General features: G+C 53.3%; 1 protein-coding gene across 3 annotated transcripts in view; it reads right to left on the bottom strand.

Annotated features, from left to right (window-relative positions):
- The window catches only part of ARHGAP30 (Rho GTPase activating protein 30), a 48,324-nt gene extending 26,677 nt beyond the window's left edge, over positions 1-21,647 (bottom strand). For all 3 annotated transcript variants that reach the window (XM_077841351.1, XM_077841353.1, XM_077841352.1), the window contains exons 1-4: positions 21,283-21,647; positions 11,711-11,813; positions 7,860-8,004; positions 980-1,062 (exon numbers count right to left, since the gene is read on the bottom strand). In XM_077841351.1, coding sequence (XP_077697477.1) covers positions 980-1,062; positions 7,860-8,004; positions 11,711-11,813; positions 21,283-21,391 — 440 coding nt within the window. In that variant the 5' untranslated portion in view covers positions 21,392-21,647. The remainder of the gene's footprint in view (positions 1-979; positions 1,063-7,859; positions 8,005-11,710; positions 11,814-21,282) is intronic.
- Positions 21,648-25,006: the final 3,359 nt, after the last annotated feature.

Genomic DNA, 25,006 nt, shown 5'->3' with positions numbered 1-25,006 from the left:
ATGGGCTGGCTCCACCTTGGTGATGTCTCTGCCTGAGCCAGCTGAGGGCGAAGGGGGCCATGGTCTCAGACACAAGACCCTGGCGGGGGAGACCCAGCCTCAGCTCCTGGAACATCTGCAGGCTCCTTTCCAGGGGCCAGCAGGAGGGGCGAGGCCTGGCTGGAGAAAGGCTGTGCTTGACATTGTCCTAGCTCCACTCCAGGGATCAAACTCCCGCTCACCCCGATGGAGGTGGACGCTGAGCGCAACAGACAATGGTGCCGAAGTGTGGGGAGCCCCCCAGCCTGCCGATCAGCAGCCGTGCTGCAGGGGCTGGCCACAGAGAGGAGAAGCCGGCCTCTCCACTCCCTGCTTGGCCAGAGAGCTCCTGGGCAACCCCGCTGCAAGCTCTCCTCTGACTGGATGGCCAAGGGGCGACACGGGCTGCAGGAGAGGACAGGTGTTGCTGCCGGGGCGCTGCAGGCCGAGAGCCTCAGCTCCCCGCTGGGTGACGTGCCCCCCCGTACGATCTGCAGCACACGGGGGGATCAGCCAGAGCTCTCGGGCAGAGGGAGGGCCAGAGAGTAAGGGGCTAAGGCTGGGGCAGTGTGTGGTTGACCCAGGTGACTGCTGCTGATTGTTGTGACTGATATTGGGGTTGGGGTAAATTAGTCTGGGACCAACAGCCAGCGGGGAGCCCACACCATAGCTGGTGAAAGGCACCCGACCGGCAGCCTGGAGAGCGCAGGATAAGGGCAGACCAGGCAAGCGTGTTCCATCCCAGAATGCCCCAGCCCTGACCTGGAGGGGCCAGCCTGGGAGCAGAAGGGGAACTGGGTCCCCCATGGCCTGTGCCCTTCCATCTTCAAAACTCAAGGGTTTTTTGTATGGCTGAGCCCAAGTAGCCCTGCCCTGGCCACCCCCGAGGCTTTTGCTCACACATCACGCTCACTCTGAGGGGCCTTGGGGTGGGCGGTGGGGTGGGGGGGTGACCCTGTACCTGTAGTGTGGGGATGGAAGCTCCTTCAGCACCTCTTTGATTTTCACCAGCCGTCCCTCCTCCATCTGTATGGCCACAGCATCCTGAGAGAAAAGCAAGAGTCATAAGAACATAAGAACAGCCAGACTGGGTCTGGACCAGCTAGCCCCATATTGTGTCTTCCGACAGTGGCCAATGCCAGGTGCCCCAGAGGGTATGAACAGAACAGGCAATTATCAAGTGATCCATTCCCTGTCGCACATTTCCAGCTTCTGGCAAACAGAGGCTAGGGACACCATCCCTGCCCATCCTGGCTAATAGCCATTAATGGACCTACCCTCCAGGCACTTATCTAGTTCTTTATTGAACCCTATTATAGTCTTGGCCTTCACAACATCCCCTGGCAAGGAGTTCCACAGATTGACTGTGCATTGTGTGAAGAAATACTTCCTTTTGCTTGTCTTAAACCCTCTGCCTATTAATTTCATTTGGTGACCCCTAGTTCTTGTGTTATGAGAAGGAGTAAACAACACTTCCTTATTTACTTTCTCCACCCCAGTCATGATTTTATAGAATCATAAAATCATATCTATCATATCCCCCCTTAGTCGTCTCTTTTCCAAACTGAACAGTCCCAGGCTTATTAATCTCTCCTCATACAGAAGCCGTTCCATACCCCTAATCATTTTTGTTGCCCTTTTCTGAATCTTTTCCAATTCCAATATATCTTTTTTGAGATGGGGCGACCACATCTGCACGCAGTATTCAAATGTGGGCGTACCAGGGGTTTAGATCGAGGCAATATGATATATAGAGAGGAATCCAGACTTTTCTCTCACTCCCCCTTCTCGGCCATCTCTCGCCAGCGTCCTCACAGCACGTCCCAGGGTGGGGTTGGGGAGGCTGCAGGGTCCCACCAAGCCCAGCTCAGCCCTGGACCAAGGACAGAACCTAAGGCCGCCATGACTTTAGAGCAAGGCCATACAGAGCCTCACACCCGCTGCCCTGGAGCTCTGGGATCTTTCCTGTTTTCTGCTGACCCATCTCTATCCACTGCTCTCTGATCCAGAGACATGACTCGGGCCCCCCTGTTCCCCTCCATGGCTCACACCAGCCCGCCCCAGCCCAAGGGGAACCCAGCTGAGCTCAGCAAGTCACTCCTATGGATAAGTCTACACTGGAGCTGGGGCTGTAAAACTGCCAGAATATACTCCAGCCCGGGACTCCAGCCAGGTACCTGGACAGCTAGCCCCTCCTTTCGTCCGTGCTGTTGCAGCCACGCTGCTATTTTTAGTACGCTAGCTTGTTCAGAGCTAGCTTGCGTACGTCTGCCCAGCTGGAAATGACACCAGCAGGTCCAGTGTAGACACACCCTTAGTCACAGGGGAGCCCATTTTGGCTTGGGTTGAGAACAAGCCTAAACAACCCAGCCTCCAACTGCCTCCTCTGGCTACGTCTGTTCCTCCCAGACGGGATCCAGGTGATTCTTGAGGGTCAGGGGCAGCTGAAAACGGAGGAAATTGGGGGTCCAGGTTTGGCAATGGAGCAGCAAGTTCTGTGGCTTTGACTGCAGCCTCCACCACCTCCAACCCCCTTCCAGCAGCCAGGGCTCTCCGGAGCCGGCCAGGCCTCTCCGCCTCACATGGGAAATGGCACCCTGCTGTTTGTGCAACGGTGTGACAGCAAATGCCCTGCCCCAGGTCCCAGGAGATGCTCCATCCACTCCCAGCCCCGGCAGGCCCAGCCCCGCTTCTCTAGAGAGGACACGAGCACCGTTATTTTCGTTTGTATTATGGGGCATCCAGAGGCCCCAGTCAGTCTCGTCCTACTGAAATCCTTGCTATTAATCATTCATAGAATCATAGACTATCAGGGTTGGGAGGGACCTCAGGAGGTCATCTAGTCCAACCCCCTGCTCAAAGCAGGACCAATCCGCAACATTTATTGACCAGCGATCATTTCTATGGCACCCTCGGGAGCAGCCTGCACAGAGATACCAGCAGGGATTGAACTCACAAACGTTAGCCCCAAAACCGAGAGAGTCAGTAACAGATGGTTACAGTCCCTAGCACTGGCCATTAGAGGGCGACATGATCACACACCCAGGGCACCAGCGACACATGGCCCTCTGCAGTGGTTTGAACAGGCCAATGTGCAGACTCCCTGCACCACAGCGTCCATTTCCTCTGCACTCCACGGCAGAGAGCAGCGCCCCTAGGGCAGGAGTGGGCAAACTACGGCCCGCGGGCTGAATCCCGCCCACCAGCATTTTAATCCAGCCCTCGAGCTCCTGCTGGGGAGCGGGGTCTGGGGCTTGTCCCGCTCCGGCTGGGGAGCAAGGTTGGGGGCCGCTCCACGCAGCTCCCGGAAGCAGCGGCATGGCCCCCCTCCGGCTCCTACGTGTAGGGGCAGCCAGGGGCCTCCGCTGTGCACGCTGCCCTGCCCCAAGCGCTGCCCCTATAGCTCCCATTGGACAGGAACCGCGGCCAATGGGAGCTGCAGGGCTGGTGCCTGAGGAAGGGGCAGCGCACAGAGCCCCCTGGCTGTGTCTCCACGTAGGAGCCAGAGAAGGGACATGCCGCTGCTTCCGGGAGCCTCTTGAGGTAAGCACCTTCCGGAGCCTGCACCCCTGAGCCTCTCCCCATGCCCCAATCCCAACCCCCCACCCCAGAGCCCACACCCCTAGCCGGTGTCCTCACCACCCCACTCCCCCACCCCAGCCCGGAGCCCCCTTCTGCACTCTGAACTCCTCATATCTGGTCCCACCCCGGAGCCCGCATACCCAACCAGAGCCTTCATCCCCTCCCCAACCCCAACCCCAATTTTGTGAGCATTCATGGCCCGCCATACAATTTCTATTCCCAGATGTGGCCCTTGGGCCAAAAAGTTTGCCCACCCCTGCCCTAGGATAACAAAGGCTGTGATGGGTGGTAGTTCTAACGGCCCAAGCATACCAAGGGCAGAAGCAGAATTACATCGAGCAGATGAGCTTCCCAGCATTAATGCCATCAACACAGTGAGACATACCATCAAGGTGCCCTCAGAGCCCTGGAGTCATGACATAGAAACCTTCCTTCAAGCAGGAGGTCGATATATTGGGGAGGGTTCGGAGAAGAGCCACGAGAACGATTATAGGATAAGAAAACCTGCCTTACCGTGAGAGACACAAGGAGCTCAATCTATTTAGCTTTAACAAAGAGAAAATTAAGGGGCAACTTGATCACAGTCTGTGAGTACCTACTTGGGGAACAAATATTTGATAACGTGCTCTTCAGTCTAGCAGAAAAAGATCAAACACGATCCAATGGCTGGAAGTTGAAGCTAGACCAATTCAGACTGGAAACAAAGCACACGATTTTAACCGTGAGAGTAATTATCCACTGGAACAATTTACCAAGGGTGGGAGATTCTTCATCACTGACCTTGTTTAAACCAAGACTGGATGTTTTTCTAAAAGCTCTGCTCTAGGAATTATTTGGGGGGAGCTCTCTGGCCTGTGTTACACAAAGAGTCAGACCAGATGATCACAATGGTCCCTTCTGGTTTTGGAATCTATGAATCCCTCCTTATTATAACCAGTTTTGCAAAGGGAATATTCTCTGATTATTTTCTCCATGTTTTAGGATTTTACAATGGCCTTAGAGAGCTCATTGCCGGTTAAAAAACAAACGTTCTTTCCTGCGTTATGCCTAAGGCCTACATGATACACAGCATCAGTAACTCACAAAGTGCTTTACAGAGGCACTCAGGATCATTAGCCCCCATTTTAACAGAAGGGGAAACTGACTTACCACAGTTTAGCCCTTAGCAGAGCCAGGACTAGACCCCCAGTTTGCCGAGACTCATATTGATTTCCTAGCCACTAGGCCAGCCCTTGCTTTGTGCTAGCTGCACTCTCTGTCTACTTCCTGCATTTCCCTTAGATTTTAAGCTTTTGGGAGCAGGGCTTGCCTCTTTGTTAGATGTGCGTGAAATCTGGAGAACACTCATAGAATCATAGACTATCAGGATTGGAACGGACCTCAGGAGATCATCTAGTCCAACCCTGGGCTGATCCCCAATTTTTGCCCCAGACTCCTAAATGGCCCCCTCCAGGATTGAACTTACAACCCTAGGTTTAGCAGGCCAATGCTCAAACCACTGAGCTATCCCTCCCTCCCTGCCTCTGGCCTGCTGGGTAACCCTGGGCACTGTTCCGTGCCTCGGTTTCCCCATGTGTAAAATGGGGATACTGATCCTGACCCTCCTTTGTAAAGCGTTTTGGGATCTACAAATGAAAAGCACCAAATAAGAACCAAAGATGATGAGAATGAAGATTAATATCAGGGAAATAACATTAAACATAGCAAAATAATTTCCATTACTGCAGGGTCTAACTGCCTGTGGTTATTAGAATGGAAAGAATGTTAAAGATCACATGGACTATCACTGTTCATGCCGGGCCGTGGCTTTTTGCGTTTCTCTAGCTCAGTTCACTGAGTTTCACTTTGGGGTCTAGGCAGTTTCAGTTTCCAGATCACTCGCCCAATGAGCGTCCAACTGTTCCACATGGCAGGTCACATTTGAATAGAGTCAGAAATTCTAGATTCATAGGTTCCAAAGTCAGAAGGAACCACTATAATCATCTATTCTGACCTCCTACGGGCCATGGGATTCCCCGAACTAATTCCTGTTTGAATTATAGCTACGGCCTACCAAAGTCATGGTCAATTTCACGGTCATAGGATTTTAAAAATCGTAAATTTCATGATTTCAGCTATTTAAATCTGAAATCTCAGGGCGTTGTAATTGTAGGGATCCTGACCCAAAAAGGAGTTGAGGGGCGGGGGTCGCAAGGTTATTGTAGGGGGAGGGGGATTCTGGTGCTACTGCTACCCTTACTTCTGCGCTGCTGCTGGCAGGCCACTGTCAGCAGCTGCTGCTCTCCAGCTGCCCAGCTCTGAAGGCAGTGCAGAAGTAAAGGTGGCAATACTGCGATCCCCCTAAAATAAGCTTGTGACCCCCCCTGCTAAATGCTTTTGGACCCCCAATTTAAGAAACGCTGGTCTCCCCCATGAAATCTGTATAGTATAGGGTAAAATCACACACAAGACCAGATTTCATGGCCCATGATGCGTTTTTCATGGCCATGAATTTGGTAGGGCCCTAATTATAGCCGATCTTCTAGAAAAACCTCTAATCCTAGTTTTAAAATTGCCGGTGATGGAGAATCCACCACAACCCTTAGGAAATTGATTCAATGGTTAATTCCTCGCACTGTTAAAAATTTACACCTTATTTCCAGTCTGCATTTGTCTCATTTCAACACGGAGCCCCTGCCATCTGATTAGCACAGCCACAGCTGTGCCTCAACCTTTGGGGTTTTTCTTTCCCCCCTACATGAACATTTCAGCAAAACCAACACGAATTCGAGAAAACTTTCAGTGGCACAGAATCTGCATAAAATTTCTCCCAGTTCTAAGCCTAGCCCCTGCATAAGAACATAAGAACGTCCACAATGGGTCAGACCAATGGTCCATCTAGCCCAGTATCCTGTCTTCCAACAGTGGCCAGTGCCAGGTGCTTCAGAGGGAATGAGCAGAACATCCTCTGTGTGATCCAAGTGATCTGTCCCCTCATCTATTCCCAGCTTCTGGCAAACAGAGGCTAGGGACACTTCAGAGCATGGGTTTGTATCTCTGCCCATCCCGGCTAATAGCCACTGATGGACTTATTCTCCATGAACTTATCTACAGTAGAACCTCAGAGTTACGGACACCTCGGGAATGGAGGCACAAGCCATAACGGGATGCTCCTCAGGGCGGACTGCTCGGAGCGGGGGCTCTGGATCCGAGGCTCCCCTCATAGCAATTGCTGGGCCCTTTCAGCAGGACCTAACTCAATCTGATTCTGTCCAAGAAGAGGACGCCCCAGCTATTGTGAGGCATTTCACTGGGAAGAAAACTTACCCACAATCTCATCTGTCCCACAGTGGCAAGGGCTGCCCTTTCTCTGCTAAGGCTCACATCTGCTAAAGCACGGGTACTGAATGGAGCATGCACCTCTGCCCACACATGGGCCCCAGGGGAAACACGGAAACACCCTGATTTGCACACGCAAGTCAGAGCACACGCGGCTTCACCCACACCCTGCTAGGAATTTGCCTGTCAGAGTGCTGCGGGGACGGGCAGGATGCCAGCTGCCGATGATTTAATTCCCAGTGCTTCACCGCTGTGAGGACCAAGGCGGACGTGAAATTGCCACAGCTGGTGGCCAAGACTGCTGGGTTCTGTCTTCACTGCACTACAGAGGCTGTTGCTCCCATCCACACACAAACCCTCTCACCCCCAGTTTGGTGGTACATTAAACTTAGGCTAGCTGGCCCAGCTGGGGTACAGACTAAAGGCTGAGTGAGCTTTTCACTGGGGTTAGTAACCTGCCCACTTTGGAGCGTGGACGCTGATAGCCCTCCTGCGTAGGATGACCAGACAGCAAATGTGAAAAATTGGGACAGGGTCGGGGGTAATAGAAGCCCATAAAAGAAAAAGACTCCAAAATTGGGACTGTCCCTATAAAATGGGGACACCTGGTCACCCTACTCCTGCATCTTCCCACAATTCCCCGTGTGCCCAGAAGGACAGACAAGTTCTCCCACAATGCACCGGGAGCAAACCACTGCACTTAGTACTCACTGCCATGCTAAGACCCATGGGGTTCCCCCCCAGGCAGCCCCCCAGTGGGGGTGACACACACACAGGGGAGTACAGAACAGGGCAGACACGGGCACTCGGGTCGGGCTCTGCAGTGCGGCTGCTCGCTCCGGCACTAGGCCGAGACCAGGGCTCAGCCCCGGGTGCCGATCACTGGAGCTCGCATTGTGGCGGAGACATCCCCGGCAGGCAGATTGCAGGGCCAGACTCACAGCAAACTTGTCGTAGAGCTGGTAGGTGAGCAGGGGGTTGGGGAGCTCCCGGAAGTAGGCTTTGCAGAGGGAGCTGACGCAGTGGATGTCCTGCAGATACACATCTTTGTTGAGATCGGGGCAGCGGTCGCTGTCAAACTCCTGCCTGCGAACCAAGAGAGGGAGGAGAGTGATTGCACTGGCGGGCCTGGGGGAGATGAGACTGGGGAGGAGCTAGGGTTGCCAGCTGAGGTTGGACGTATTTCTGGAGGTTTCATCACATGACATCATCTTTAATGAAAGATCAGTCTTTGATTCCTGGAGACTCCAGGACAGGAGTGGCAGAAAAGTGTGTGTGTGGGGGGGGAGGACTGGTGCCCAAACCGTGGCCCTGCTACTTCCCCCGAGGCCCCGCTCCCACACCGCCTCTTCCCCCCGAAGACCTTACCCCCTGCTCGTTCTTCTCCATCCCCTCCCCACGACCCTTGCTCACCCTTATGACCGGTAAAATGTAGGAGGGTCATGGTCCCCTGTCCCTGTCCCAGTGCTCCTGCTCCAGGACAGCCCTGGAGGGTTGGCAAACCTAGGAGCATGTGTTCACATCAGGGCTCCATGGGCCACATGTACAATCCACACACAGGCAAGGACACCCAGACCCAGTCCCCGCACGCCACTGGCTGGGGCCAGCCAAGTTCCCCCTGAGCCCTAAGACCTCGGTCCCTGTTTCTCTTTGTGCGCATCACACTGGAGCTGGCGGCGGGCGGGGGTCATATCTAGCTTGGGGAGACATACCTGCTCTAATGCTGTTGGAGCGAGTGCGCGAAAACTTGCAGTGGAGCCGTGGTGGGATGGGTTCCCTGCCCTACATACCAGCTCACCTGAAGCCCTAGGTACTCGTCCCGCTGCTCGTTTTAGTGTGCTCGCTCAACCCGAGCTGGAAATGACACCGCCAGCCCCCCTCCAGAGGCCCTCTTTGCCCTGTAGCACTAGTCCCCAAGCCAAGGCGTGACCGTCTCCTGGGACGCCAGAAGCCACGTGAGTGAGTGCAGAATGCAGCTGCCCACCGTGGTGTGAGTCCCCAGGGTCATGTAGCACCAACTGCCCCAAGACTGCCCAGGCTCCCTGTCTGCTCTGGGGGCAATTCCAGGTGATGACGAGGGGTCTGTCTAGCTTTAATGTAGCTAGCTCGGGCCTCAGAGCAGTGAAACCGCAGCAGCACGGTCTGTACAAGCCCACCTGAAACTCTGGGTAATTGCCCCGAGGTAGCTACGTCAAAGCTAGCTTGGGGCCATCTACATATGACACAAAGGCCCGGTGGTGCCAATGAGCAAAGGCTTCACTGTTCTTTTCAAAAAACTCCTGTCTCCGACCTGACAAACTCACTACACCTCAGACACCACTCTCATGGTATTTATCCACCAAGGGTAGCATGTGAGGTCTCTACTGAAAGCTTGTAATGTAACGATACTCCTAATCATTTCGAGATGTGCGTACGACTGATCATTAAGGAATAACGGAACTATATTGAAAACTACGCCTCGGAGGGAAATGGAGTTACCAGGGAATCATATGTCTTGGTGCGGGCCCGTTCCAGTCAGAGGAAGATGTTGCCCCTCCCTGGCTAGGCCATGACACAATGTATCGCTCCATTGTCCGCCATCCTAACAACCCAGAGAAGTCAATGGAAAACCATCAAAGGTAAACTATACACACTAAAGCCACGTGGAGGTGAAAAGGAGCGTGATACTGCCAGGAGGTCGCTCCATTTGGAAGTGAAGGCAAAAGACTGGTTAAGACACTCTGCAGCCATTCACTGAGGAGACGTTTTGTTGGGTGGGGATGTTTCAGGAAGGATTGGACCCCAGTTCCTGGGAAGCCACCCAGTTCTGCAACCATCTGAATTTTGCAGGGGGAAACCTATTTTATTGGCTAGGAAAGGGAACTATTAATAAGGGTGGGATCCAGGTCCCGTTTTATGATGTTTTGTATTGTAACCATCTGCTTCCAACACTCTCTCTTCTTTCTAGTGAAACCTCTGTTCTTTCTTAAATAAACCGTCTTTCGGTTTATTACAAGTGGGCACAAATGCTGTGTGTTATACAGGAGCGATGATTTAAGGTAAAACTGGTAAAACTGGGTGCACTGCTTCTTTGGGGGTAGAGGATCTGGGATTTCTGTGAGTATCCACTGTCGAGGGCTGGACATCACAGGGGGACCCGTCAAGCTGCCGATGCTTTAAGGGGATTAAGGGATTGGGGTGCACTTCTTGTTAAGCTGCATAGCCTGAAGGACAGCGCTTGAGTGTCTGATGGCTGGTGGTGGTTAGAAGCTTACCCCCAGCTATCACTAGAGGCAGGGCATAAGAAGGTGACTCACAGACTGGGGTACCCCGAGAACCGTCACAGTACCGGTCACATCCTGGGCCTAGAGCTGGGTGAAAATTTTTCAGCGGAGTAGTTGTCTGTCAGAAATTGTAGTTTCATCAAAATCTAAACATTGTGTGGGAATGTGTCAATTTCAAGGACATTTTCAATGGGAAAAAGTCAAAACAAACCATGTCAGCATCCTTGTTTCAGTAGGGAAAAAGTGTTTCATTTCAACATTCCCATTTCACTTTGATTTTTACTTTATACCAATATATTACTTTGAATCTATATGATACTCCATAACTAATATTATATTACCGGGCAGAGGTTTTCAAACTTTTTTCATTTGCGGACCCCTACAAGATTTCAAATGAAGATGCGGACCCCTATGGAAATCTTAGACACAGTCTGCGGACCCCCAGGTATCCACAGGCCACAGGTTGAAAACCACTGTTATAGGGTTTTGACGTTATCCAAAAGAAAAAATGTTACCTGACTGAAACTCAACATTTCAACAGTAGCAACACGAAATGTTTCGCTGGCTCCAGATTGGGGTTTTTTTTTTAGACTTTTCATCTTAGGAAATTTTCAAAATTTCAGCTTTTCATTCCAATTCGGAGCAAAAACCAATTTTGAAATGTCAGAATTTCCTGTGGAACAGAAACCCCAGTTCCCAGCCAGCTCTAATGATCTCTAAGGCCCTGCAATGTCTGGGACCCAGTTCTAACTGTGCTTCGTCCCCACAGTTCAGATCAGCTGGGACTCAAATAACAGGCCCTAGATTTGCATTCTCAGAGGGGCTGTCTTAGCTTTGCAATCTGCTTCCTCCACAGCTCTGCAGGAGTCTGAGTCTGTTTGACATTCAGAGCACAGGGTAAAGGTTTGGCTCTTCCCCCAGTCTTTTATCCTTCGGGGCAAATTTGAGGCTGATCTGTATTTTACTGCTGGATGTGAGTTTTCCAAGGTTGAGACGACCAGCAAGTGAGGTGTGTTATTTTATGAAATACTATTCAGGTCCTAGAGGTGTGTTATGGGAGATTTCAGGGAATAAAGAAAGAAAGAAAGAGCTCAGCACCTTTAAAAATTCCTAGATCATAGAGTTTAAGGCCACTAGAGCATCTTGTCTGACCCCCTGTATTACAAAGACCAGAGCATTTCACCCAGTAACCTGTATATTGGGCCCAATACGTTGTGTCTGACTATGGTGTATCCCCCAGAAAGGCAGCCTGGCTGGATTTGAAGACAACAAGAGATGGGGAATCCCCCACTTCACTCGGGAGTTTCAAACTGGCCCTTTTAGGCAGGTCCCTAGATGTGCATGTAGGAGCCTTGGGCACCCAGCTTTGAAAAGTTCACCCACAGCTTTTAATGAGGGGCCCCTCAGAGCCACGTGTTGTGTCACAGATGCCACGAGTGTATCAGACACATGGGAAGCCCCCCCACTTGTCCCACACACATGCACAAGTGTCCCCTCCAATCAGAGGCATTTTCAGCCCCTGTCCTTACCTCAGCTTCTGGATGTTTGAGGAGACCCCGGAGAGCCTGTATATCCCATCCACAATGCCATGCTGCTCGACAAACTCGGTGCAGCTCCTCAGCACCTGGGGGACTGGGGGGAGAGAGGAGAGTCAGCCGGAGCTCAGCAGCAAATCTGGGGGGGCAGACTAGAGCCACGAAATGGCCAGAGCCCCGAGCTCTTCTCTTCTGGAGCGGGGCAAGTCTGCTGCGATGTCCCCCTTTCACTCCTCCTCCCCAGCAGAGATGCGTGATGTCTTGCTCTCAAGTGGGCAGCTGGGAAGGAGTTTCCACCCCTCCGGGCCTCGGGGCCCAGCCACAGCTGTCAGACCCACGCTGATCTCCCAAGGGAGGTTGGATTCTCTAGAGGGGTGCAGTAGCAGCAGGCAACCACCAGGAGGAGACCACTAATGTGGGGCTGTGGAGTTAATGAGGAACAGCTAATCTACTTTAAATTGACACCTGACCTTACTCCAGATTAATTTTCCTGTGTAGACAAATTCCTGGCTGCAGGAGCTCTAAAAGGCAGCTGCCCAGGGCATCACAGCAAAAAGGCCCTGGCTGGGAGAGCCCCAGGGGCAGTCACCACAGAGCCAGTGCTGAGCCGGGGCTGGGGAGTTTCTGCCCCCGGGCTCCCCGAAAGGCAGACTCTGCTCCAATTCAGAGGACAGTCAGAGAGTGGGTGGCCCCCCAGAATCCTTTGTTCTGACTGTCCTGAGCCCTCCTTGCAAAGAGTTCTGAGAAGCATTTGGAAAATAACCGCCCCTGCCTCACAGGAACCAGCAGACCTGGGGGGCACCCTGCCGGATGAGGGAAGGGGGCTGGGGGTGGGGTCTGGAGATGGCTAGCAGGGAGAGAGCAGCAAGTGTTCACGGTTCACCCCCGCACCCCAGTCCCTGCAGTCCTCGGAGGCGAGGCCTGGGAGCAGGGTTCCATGTGGACTGTAGCACCTGTCACACCTGAGCTCAGCCACCCTAGCGGGACCTGCCTGCCTCTGCCCGGGGCAGCCTCACAGTTCTCAGCCATGCACAGCTCCGCTCCCGCACAGCGTCTCCCTGCTCCAACACCAGGGCTGCTCCTGGGGGGTCTCATGGCCTCACTGGAAACCCGCTGCTCCCCGCCTTCTGCGTCCTGCGCTGCATGGGTTGAAGGCTGTGTGTGTGTGTGAGAGAGAGACCATCGCCCCCTGTTGGCTGGGATTAGAATGGCATGTCCAGGCTTTACAAGGCTAAGGGATGACATTAGCTACTCTGTGTGCGTGAGCGTGACCAGTCACTTACTTGACCCTGTGCCTCAGTTTCCCATCTGTGTAATGTCCATTTAGATTCTTTCGGGAGCTGTCACTTATATGTATGTGAAGCTCCTAGCGCCGCAATTCAGTTGGGGCCTCTACCATAAAATAACTAACAAACTGTGACAATGTACTCATTGCAATTACCATGGAAATGCATGGATTCTGTCTTGCGCTCTGCATCACATGCATGGCTGTACCTAGGGTGCAGACCCCTCCCTACCCCCCCCCAGATCCTGCTTATGGGGACCTTTCAGTACAGTGGATGGGCATTAAGTGAAAAAGGAACAAATCTGCGTCAGCTGACTTGGTCTCTGGTTGGGGAGATTTGACTGGGTGGAGTCACCGGCCGATTTCATTTCTTCACCACACACAGGAAATGAAATGCACTCCCAGTGTGCGGCGTGAAATCGCTGTGCTCAGCCAGCGTGCGCGCACGCGTGTGTGTGCTGGCAAAGGGGCTAGAGACACAAAAAGGGTGAGACACCCATTACCTTTATTCAGAAGTTGCATTGACTCAGCTTAATCCAGTTTCAAAACCCTTTCTAGTTAAACTGGTGCAAATTCGTGTGTGGATGGATGTTCTTGTATCAGTTTAAACCTGCTCACAGCGGTGTTGTGACTGTACATTTACCAGCCCAAGGTACCCCAATATGTCAGGTTTAAATCAATCTACAAGCAACCACACACAACTATGCACGAATTCCCAGTCTCGCGATATTTGGTGTCTTAAAGCTCCAGCGGCTGGAGACAGGGGATTGCATGAAGATCTCAGCTTTGAGGCAAAAATTCCTAGGTTCTTTAGGCCTCACAGTTGCAGAGACAAGCTGGAAAATGTGACCCCTGAAGTCGGCAAAGAAAGAGACCCCACAATGTATTCTTTTTAAAACCACTGCCTGATTTTGAAGCCGATCTCAAGTTGTTTTAGTGGCCAGGCTCCTGATTTTTCAACGCTTGGGGTAGGTGATCCTGGAGCTCAGCACTTGTCTACACTCAGACTGGAAGCAAAAGAACTAGAGCAGGTGTCATCCCCGCTTCTGGCTGTCTCAGACCCAGCCCGCATGTGGACACTCCCGGTTTGATTCTGAACATCTTAATTCCATTCATTTGGGGCTGATTTTTTACCGATTTCAGATGCCGGGGGCGGGGGGGGGGGGAGGAGCAGGGCCAGGCAACTGTAATCCAGGATCCTAGATCTAGCCTCCCTTGGGGGGTCCCCACGATCCCATCCATCCCCCAGTTTAGGGTGGCAGTTGCAGGGGCACCCATACAAGAGATGTCTACTGGAGGCCCAGCACTAGTTCTGATGCTCCCTGCCTTAGACGGCTTTGGTTTGTCCCTGAGGAGGGAGGGCTCTGCCCCCACCCACCCAAACTGAGGGATTTGTGGGGAACGACGACACATGAAGACCCCCCACCCTGTAGCAGAACCATGAAGGGGCTAACCCCACCCCCCAGTAGACACCCTAAATATCTCTCCCCCAGGGCTCATCCTAAATATCTCCTCCCCCCCTGCCCCGGTGCTCACCCTCCTGGTGCTCACCCTAAACTCCTCCTCCACCAGGTGCTCACCCTAAACCTCTGCCCCAGAACCCACCCCAAATATTTCCCTCCAGCACCCAATTAAGGCAACCTGTGACCACAGCCTCTGCACTTCTGCCCTGTCCTGTTTGGTTTGCAGTATCAGGAGCTACCTACACAAGAGATGGATTTGTGGGAGCCCAGCCCCCTTTCCTCTCCGGGCACCCTTGGGCCTCCTGCCTCCACAGATCAATAGCCCCTGCCTTAAGCAGGTGGGGTCCTTCCTTAAAAAGGGAGGACACGGTGCCTTTACTCGCAGAGGACTTTGGGGTGGGGCAGGCTGGAGACGTGACCCCAGCAGAGCCAAATGGCTGCAGAGCGAATCCCTGCTGTGGTTGTGACATTAGGGGCCCCAAAGCAGCAGGTATCAGCATTAACCTGTTAAGCTGTGTGTGGCAGCACCCCCCCCCATAGCAATGGGCTTAGGCTCTCTGCAGACACAGGCTGCATCGCTGTAGCACTTACACCAGGTCACATGTTCAAGCTTTTCTTTGTGGCCATAAGGGTCCCCTTTGTGTCACCTTTTCAAAAGCAAGCACTCTAGTCTTATCACATGCCTTTGGGAGCTGGGGCCCTAAACCGGGGCCTGCAGTGACCATACCTTCATTAGGCCTTGGGCGAGAGGCTAGATCTGGTTGTTCTATGCCTGCAGCCAGCTAAAGGGGATCCCTCTTTGGTGCATGCAGCAAGGGCCTAGACCACAGAGTTCTGAGTGACCATCCCTGTGGCTGGCTGTTACCACATAGACAGAGTTTTACACCTGCCACCTTGCAGCCGCTGCCTCTGCAAATGCCCACCTACCACCAACTCTTCCGAGTGTGTCAGTGAGCTCGGAGGCCCTCCAGAGCGGGCGGGGCTAGAGCCCAGCACCCCGGGCGCTCCATCGCCCACAGCTGCGATTGCCACGCTGCGGCACGTCTGACCAGCCGCTGTGATGACTGAGCAGCTCAGGCATTCGCGGCCGCGTGAGCTGCGGATTGCTGGATGGGCTTCGCGCTAAGAACCAACGCAAGCTGATTTCACAAGGCGCATGCCAATGATCTAGACAATTAACAGATGCCATCTAATTACGGCCAGGACATGACTTTTTGCCTGCAACATTTCACTTCAGAAGTGGCACTGTAGGAACACCAAGCGATCGCCCGCTACCATCGTCTCTGCAACAAGAGACAATCAGGGCAGAGTGAGGCCTCTTATAACCTCTAGCGCCCTCCCCCCCCCACCCGATCTCCTCTCTCTGGGCTCATCAGCTACGTAGGGTTGACCTGGTTAATACACAAATAAGGGGAAACCCAAGGTACTACCGGAAGTGGTGGCTGTGACTTAGAGATGTATCCTTTTCTTGTTCTCATTACTGAACAACTCCCTGGCACGGTGCTAGGGGAACCATCCTCTGACTGAGGTCCTGGCCACTTCTGTAGGTTTGACATTCCATGGCCCTGGGCTGGTCACTTTTTATGCTCATGTCCTGCCCACATTTCAACTTGGGGAAAGAACATTCTGGTCCCCTACGTTTCCCCCCACTTTCAGTTGGGCACAATATTCCTCACCACCACCTTCTAATTCCAGACTGCCGTGCAAGCATTGCCGTGCAGCTGTTCAACCTTCCACCCCAGAGGTGGCTGCATTTCATCTTTGGGTGAAGTGCTACTTGTATAGATTTCAGAGTAACAGCCGTGTTAGTCTGTATTTGCAAAAAGAAAAGGAGTACTTGTGGCACCTTAGAGACTAACCAATTTATTTGAGCATGAGCTGTGAGCTGTAGTTCACGAAAGCTCATGCTCAAATAAATTGGTTAGTCTCTAAGGTGCCACAAGTACTCCTTTTCTTTTTACTTGTATAGAGTTAGGCCCAAATTGTCCAAAGTGCCCGCTGACACAGTTTGGGGGAGCCCACACAGAGGGTCTGGTTTCCAGAGGGGCTGCAAACCCACTGTCCCCATGTGGAGTTGTGGGTGCTCAGAGCCTCTGAAAATCACATCTCTCTGGTCTCACGTTGGATGGCCCAAAACAGACACCCCATCTCAGTGGCGGCTGCTGTAAACACTCGTCTTTGAGGTCACTTGGGGCATGACAGTCTCTCTCCTTAGCTGCTTCCCACTGAGGAGCATGGAGTCATTAGCATCCCAGCGAGGGGTTGTAATTCACAGTCCAGGACCTGCTTTGTCTACTGGAAAGCACTATCCACAGGATGACTGGCTCTGTGCAACCGGACCTTCGACGTTAATGGTCTGGACTTGCTAGTTCATGGGAAGTTGGGCCTGGAAGGAGCCCAGTTCCTGCTATCAGAGGCAGCCACCTCATAGCAACCCTTCAGGCTCCATCTCAGAGCTAGTTAGGTTGTTTGCCCCCTGCTCTTTCCACCGGGAGGCTGGTCCAGAACCTCCCCGCTCCGCCTGTTCTCATTTCGAGCCTAAATTAATTCCCGGAAAGTTTATCCCCATTTGTTCTTGTGCCAACTTTGTCCTGTGGCTTTAACAGCTTTTCTCCTTCCTTGGTGTTTTCCCCGCTGAGTATTTATAGACAGCAATCGCATCCCCTCTACTAAACCAGCCGAGCCGGTTGAGTCTCCTCTTGTAAGACAGGCCCTTTATATCTCTGATCAGCCTAGTTCCCTTCTCAGCACCTGGGATTTCCGAGGTCATCCGGGGACAGGAAACAGACATAGGTGGAGTATCAGGGGCGTCTGGGCACAGATGAGCACCTTGGAGTGACAGTAGACGGTGCCCTCCTAAGCTACCCCTGATCATATCACTGCAGGTCAGTGACTCCTGATGTAGCCGACCTGCCCATTCGAGAAGCGGTTTAGCAACAAGACCAGCCTGACATTAAGAGGCAGAAGCTCCCCTGCCTCCACCCCAGGCACGGGCGGCCGCTGACCATGCGTGTGGCGGGAGAAGAGGATAACGCTCGCTGAGCAAAGTTCCTGGTGCACCAGCCTCCTGCAAAATGTGTTTCCTGCCCGACCAGGTGATTTCAGCTCAGGCGGCCTTCCTGGAAAGTGACTAACAGCTGCGGGCTGTGCCCTTGTGGGGATGGGGAAAGAACTGGGAAGCCACTGCAGGGCGGACACGCGCTGATTCCCACACCTGCTCCCACTCAGGATCTCCGGCAGCCCGGGAAGCCTTGCTGGGTCTGTCACGGAGTCCAGGATCCTGCATCCACCCCCCTCAGTGCTGCCCAGCAACTCAGGAGCAGACCAGAGTTACTGCAACGTCAGAGCCTTTGCTGCAACCTGATGATCACATCTGTGACCTGACCAGTGTGTGACCAGGCACCTGGCTCTTAACCCCTGCCTCTTGCTGCTCACTTGCCAGGGGATGACGAGAGGCCAGAATAAGCAAATTGAGGAGCCTAAATCCAGATTTAGGAAGCCCACTATGACTAATTAACACCTGGAGGCTCCAACCTCGATCAGGGGCCCCCACACACTGAAAGACAGCCCCCTGCCCCAAAAAGCTCGCAGTTTGAATAGACAAAATGTGAGAGGGGAAACTGAGGCACAGAGAGGCCATGACTTGCCCAAGGTTGCACAGCTGGTCAGCGGCAGAGCCAGGACTAGACCCCCTGAGGTGTCTGAGTCTGGTGCTGCGTCCATTAGAGCACGCTGCCTTTGTGGAGCTAAATTGAAATCAAAATATCTTTGAGGATCTGGGCCAATACAGGGGGAGATGCTGCAGGCAACCAATCAGGAGAGGGAGCGATAGGTGAAGCAGTCTGGCTTCCAGAGGTGCTGGGTGTAACCCACTGCTCAGGGGGTGGCAGGAGACCTGTTGGATCCCTAGGGGCTTTGCGCAGGGGTTTCAACAGCACCCAGCGCCTCAGGAGAGCTGCTCGGGAATTTCTCAACAAACGCTTTTTTTCACCGAAAAATGCAGATTGGTCAAAACCAGAACTGGCTCATGGGCCAGGGTCAGATCCGCCAAGTCTCCCAAAGGGAAAAAACCTTGAGGAAAGCTGCCCTCAAACGGCCAGCAGGGTCTGACATTTTCAAAATGCACCAGGCCAGTTTTCTGTCTCAAAGGGACTTTTTGGTTTGAAATTTAAGCTAATATGACCAACAGAAAAAAAGGTTGAAAAGAAGGTTGAAATCCAAATGAAAAATGTTTCATCTGACCCGACAGGAACAAATTCACTTTTTTCACTCATGAGAATTTCCAAGATTTCGACTTTCCGTCCCAGTTTGAGAGGGGAAAACATTTCAAAATCACCAGAGTATTTGTGGGACGGAAAACTCGTTCCCACCCAGCTCTGCTAGGGAGCCCCAGTCCTCTGGCCTTTCCAGCTGCACAGACCCTCTCTGCCAGCTCTGGAGGGGCCAGGCGCAAGTCCCGCTGAGATGATGGCTATTAAAAGAGCTTTCACAGCTCCCAGCTTACAACGACAGCTTGGGGGAGGGATAGCTCAGTGGTTTGAACACTGGTCTGATAAAACCCAGGGTTGTGAGTTCAATCCTTGAGGGGGCCACTTTTAGGGATTGGGGGCAAAAATTGGGGATTGGTCCTGCTTTGAGCAGGGGGTTGGACTAGATGACCTCATTGGGTCCCTTCCAACCCTGGTATTCTATGATTCTAAATTGGATCCCTTACCTAGCTGCCTGTGGGCTCCTGGCTTTGCCAATGTCAGCCTTAGATGCTCTGTGCCTCAGTTTCCCCATCTGTAAAATGGACATAGCCCTAATCACCCCCTTTTAAATGGGTCTGAATTCCTCAGGCGATGGGCACTGGGATGTAACTGCAAGTTAGCATGGTTCTAGCACAGGTATGGCCGCTGGTGACAAGACATCCCAGCATGCAATGCTCTAGCCAGCTCGAAACAGCCCAGCCAAAGCAATGCATGTTGGGATACCTACCACTTGACCAGCTACACCTCAGCATTGGGTCTGCTCCACTTCTCATGAACACCTGTGGGTGTTGCTCTCAGGCTGTGGGACAGGGCCCTGTGGGGCACCCCCTGTGGTAGCCCCAGGTCCCTCAGCGTGTTTACTAAGCACTTCCACTAGGGCCTTGCTTGCATTTCCTTTGGCAGCTCCCGCTGTTGCTCAATCTGCAGTGATGCAAGTGCCCTTGTCAGCAAGAGCCCAGCAAATGCAAAACAATCAGCATGATTCATGCCTCCACCCCCCTCTTGCTGTGCATTGAGCTGCTGTTCTGCCCAGTGGCAGGGCCTGGCACCCGCTACACAGAGTCAACTTCCTGTGTGTAACATGCGGGCCTCCTCCCCATCACCACCCTGATGCCACCTCTGCCAGAACCGATCCTGAGAACCAAGGGGTGGGGCAAGGACATTGAAGTGAGGGCTACATCCCCGTGGGGTGCCAGGGGCCCTGTGCGGACGGCCCTATCCCCATGGGGTGCCAGGAGCACTGCTGTGTGGGCTCTCTGTGGGGTACCAGGGGCATTGCAGTGAGGGCTCTATCCCCATGGGGTGCTAGGGGCATTGCAATGAGGGCTCTATCCCTGTGGGGTGCCAGCTCTCCCAGGACTCTGCCCCTCACCCCTCCAGCTCTAACAGGGGAAGGGGAGCCGTGTTGCCCATGGCAGGCCCAGCCTCCAGCCCTGGCTCTGGCCACATCACCAGCTCTGAAAGCAGCAGCAAAGGTTCTGTCTGTTTTACCTTTGGACTCCAGACCGAGGGGCTCCCTGGGCACTGGAACCCCGTGGTTACCCCACAGAGCATGCCAGCCTCCCTGCCAACGGGCCCCAAGCTCTGACAGAGCCTAGGGAGGGCAGGGGTCCCCCGGGTCTGGGATGCTTTGCTTAGAGACATGGCCCATGGCATGTGTCTGTTCCCTGACTGCAGGAGCCTGATTCTGGGATCCAGGTTTCGAGTGGGATTGTGGGAACGCTGAGATTCTACATGCCAAGCTGGCTTGTACTGACTGCTCAGGGCCGGCCCCATACCCGGCACGACGGGGCCCTGTGACAGCTCAGGGCCGGCCCCATACCCGGCACGACGGAGCCCTGTGACTGCTCAGGGCCGGCCCCACACCCGGCACGACGGGCCCTATGAGGACTCAGGGCCGGCCCCATACCCGGTATGACGGGGCCCTGTGAGGGCTCAGGGCCGGCCCCATACCCGGCACGACGGGCCCTGTGAGGGCTCAGGGCCGGCCCCATACCCGGCACGACGGAGCCCTGTGACTGCTCAGGGTCGGCCCCATACCCGGCACGACGGGGCCCTGTGACTGCTCAGGGCCATCCCCATACCCGGCACGACGGGCCCTATGAGGGCTCAGGGACGGCCCCATACCCGGCACGACAGGACCCTGTGACGGCTCAGGGCCGGCCCCATACCCGGTGCAGCCTGGATTCAAATGATAAGTGAAACCAGGATTCTGCAATACTGGCTTAAAGCTGCACCTGGATGGCTCCTGCCCTGACCCCTGGCCCATCTGCCCAGGCTGCTCTCAGGCAGCAAAGCAGGAGGCTCAGGAACACACCCAGAGAGGCTCCGTGCAGAGGCAAGCGGATGTTCACAGAAAGCCGCTGCTGCACCAGCCCAGCCCCACTGCCGGCGGCGGGGATGGGTCTGTGCTGGAGACACCAGCCCAGCAGCACTGGGGGCTCCGGGAGGGTCCCCACCGAGCAATGGGTCAGCACCCAGAGCGGTGTCTCCCGGCCCATTCCCTGCCGCAGCCCCATGGAGAGCAGGGGCGGAGGGTCTGCCACCGGAGGAGCGCACCGCCCTTACCTTCCTGGCCAGAGTGCTGGAGGTGCTCCAGCAGGTCACACCCAAAGACCCGGTCCTTGGCTGCTCCTTTCCGTTTCACCTTCTGCCTGGCTTTCATGGCGAGAGACATGGGGATGGTTGGACCAGCCCGGGGGCTTCCAGGCTCTAACACACAAGCCCCAGCCCTTCCCGCTGCTGGGACCACCTGGCCCACATGGGGCGCGGCAGGCCAGTGAGGAAATCCTCAGCCCACGGCCCCTTTGATGGCTGCCATTCACCGAGCAGCCCTGGGGAGGTGTCTCTTCCTCAAATCCACCCCATGGTTGCCTCTACAGCATCAACCTCTGGCTGCCGAAATCTTCGCTTGGGCTGGATCCAAACAAGAAATCAGTCCAGAGAGAGTCTGTGGCCTGGGAACGAAGCCCCAAAAGCCCAGCCCCAGGGTGTGGGGAGCCCCCAGCCGGGCGGCTCAGCAGCGGAAGCAGCACCCAAGAGAGGAAGCTGCCGAGGCCCAGGCCTGACGTAAAACTCGTTGCACCGTTGCACTCCTGTTCGCTGTCAGGGCTGGGGATCGGCACCCGGCAGGAAGTGAGTTCTGCTGCCTCCAAGCTAACTTCCTGCCCAAGCATCTTCAAGAAACCACAGGGCGCAAAAGAGATACCGCACACACACAGACCCAGCCCCCCAGGGTCGCACACACGCCCATGGACGGGAATCCAAAGCTGGCACACATGGATTCACACCTACAACCTGTCAGCCTCGGACACACAGAGTCACTCACCCATGCATTGGCTCCCATGCACACATGGACTCACACAAACATGGACTCGCACACAGATTCACACCACCCACCCACCATGGAATGGGATCCAGATCCAACACACGCAGGGCCACATACAGAGAGTCACACATGCACACCTTGGAAAGGGATCCAAATCCAACACACACACACAGCACAAACACAAGGGATCCAAATCCAACACACACACAGTCACATACACACACCTTGGAGAGGGATCCAAATCTAGCACACCCCCACACAGATGTGAGTGGTGTCTTCTCATCTTCTTCTCCCTCGATACCAAATCTGTGGTCGTAGACTCCTGCCAACGCTTCGTTAGCTTGGGAGAGAGGGGTGTTACTGCAGGCCACCTCCTTGGATGGAGCCCCTGCCGCCCACCCCCCGGTTCACTTCCACATCGGGAGAATTGGGGATGGCGCAATCCCTGCATGTACCAATAGGGGCGCCCTTAGGAACCAGTCTTCTTGTGGGTCACCAGGCCGCGGCGCTGGGTGCTGTCAGCGTGGAGACCCCAAGGGTGGGCCCTTTGCACTCTCCACAGGCAGGAGAGCATCCCTCAGCCCAGGCAGGGTTCCTGCCCGGTGGGAGGGGAGTTTAAAGGCCAGCAAGGCCGGTGCTAGTGAGAGGCAGGTAGAAATGCATTGTAAAGGGCCTGCAGCTTTCTCATCGCTTTCGCTCTCATGCCAATTTCACAAACTCCCTTGGAGTGAGGGTGGGAACAGCAGGTTTCCACACACGCCCGCCTGCCCCCACCACTGCCGTCCCTGAGCTTCAACGCAGGAGCTGCTCTGCCTTTCCGGAAGCCGAGGGAGGCTGGCCCAGATCCCTGCTCTCAAGAGTTTCCTCAGTTCCCTTTATAGAGCTGAGGGGCTCCCACGGCTTGTGTCGCAGCTCAGTCCTCCAGCGCCAGCCTCCCCTCGGCCCCTAGCCACGCGTGCTGCACACCGGGAAGATGCTGCATGACGCAGGACACGGATTGGCTCTTCCAACAGCATCGACTTGGGCTTGGAAGGAAACATTTCCATTGGCCCTGAGACTTTGACGCACACTGATACACAGACACAGATACTCATATACAGGTACACACACACACGGATACACAGACACACACGGATACACACACACACGCTGATACACAGACACAGATACTCATATACAGGTACACACACACTGATACACACACACACACGGATACACACACACACGCTGATACACACACACACGCTGATACACACACACACACGGATACACACACACACACTGATACACAGACACACACGGATACACACACACACGCTGATACACAGACACAGATACTCATATACAGGTACACACACACGGATACACACACACACTGATACACAGACACACACGGATACACACACACACGCTGATACACAGACACACACTGATACACAGACACACACGGATACACACACACACGGATACACAGACACAGATACTCATATACAGGTACACACACACACGGATACACACACACACTGATACACAGACACACGGATACACACACACACACTGATACACACACACAAATACTCATATACAGGTACACACACACACTGATACACAGACACACTGATACACAGACACACACAGATACACACAGACACACTGATACACAGACACACACAGATACACACACACACATGGATACACACACACACACTGATACACAGACACACACGGATACACACACACACGCTGATACACAGACACAGATACTCATATACAGGTACACACACACACGGATACACACACACACTGATACACAAACACACGGATACACACACACACTGATACACAGACACAGATACTCATATACAGGTACACACACACACGGATACACACACACACTGATACACACACACACACTGATACACAGACACACACGGATACACACACACACGCTGATACACAGACACAGATACTCATATACAGGTACACACACACACGGATACACACACACACTGATACACAAACACACGGATACACACACACACTGATACACAGACACAGATACTCATATACAGGTACACACACACTGATACACACACACACACAGATACACACACGGATAAACACACACACACTGATACACACACACAGATACTCATATACAGATACACAGATACACACACACGGATACACATACACAGATCCTCATATGCTAATACACACACACTGATACACATATACAAATACACACACACAGGTACACACACTGATACACATACACAGATACTCATCACATATAGCTACATACACACACAGAAATAGTCTCATCTACAGACACACAGACATAGATACTCTTATACAGATACAGACACACACAGATACAGATACACACACACACAGATACACATCATATACAGATACACAAACATACTGATATGCACACAGATACACACACACACAGATACTCATCATATACAGATACACACACACTGATACACATATGCACACACTGATACACACATACACTGAAACACAGATACACACACAGATATTCATCATATATAGACACACACACTGATTCACACACACGCACATGGCTACATACACACACACACAGATACACACATGCCCATGGACACACACACACACACGCACACACACACGGATACACATATACAGATACACCCACATACTGATACATACACGCATATGAATACACACATAGATACACATACAAAGATACTCATATACAGATACACACATGTACTGATACACACACACACATGGATACATACACACATACTCATCATATACAGACACACACACAGATACACACAGGTACATAGATACATACACACACACTGATATACATGCACACAGATACACATACATAGACGCTCATCATATACAGATACACACACTGCTACACACAGATACACAGACACACTCATCATATACAGATACACA

Source organism: Eretmochelys imbricata, chromosome 24 (genome assembly GCF_965152235.1).
Source record: "Eretmochelys imbricata isolate rEreImb1 chromosome 24, rEreImb1.hap1, whole genome shotgun sequence".
Classification (NCBI taxonomy): domain Eukaryota; kingdom Metazoa; phylum Chordata; order Testudines; family Cheloniidae; genus Eretmochelys; species Eretmochelys imbricata.
The sequence above is the reverse complement of the archived record's forward strand: the minus strand, read 5'-3'. Positions and strand labels throughout refer to the sequence as shown.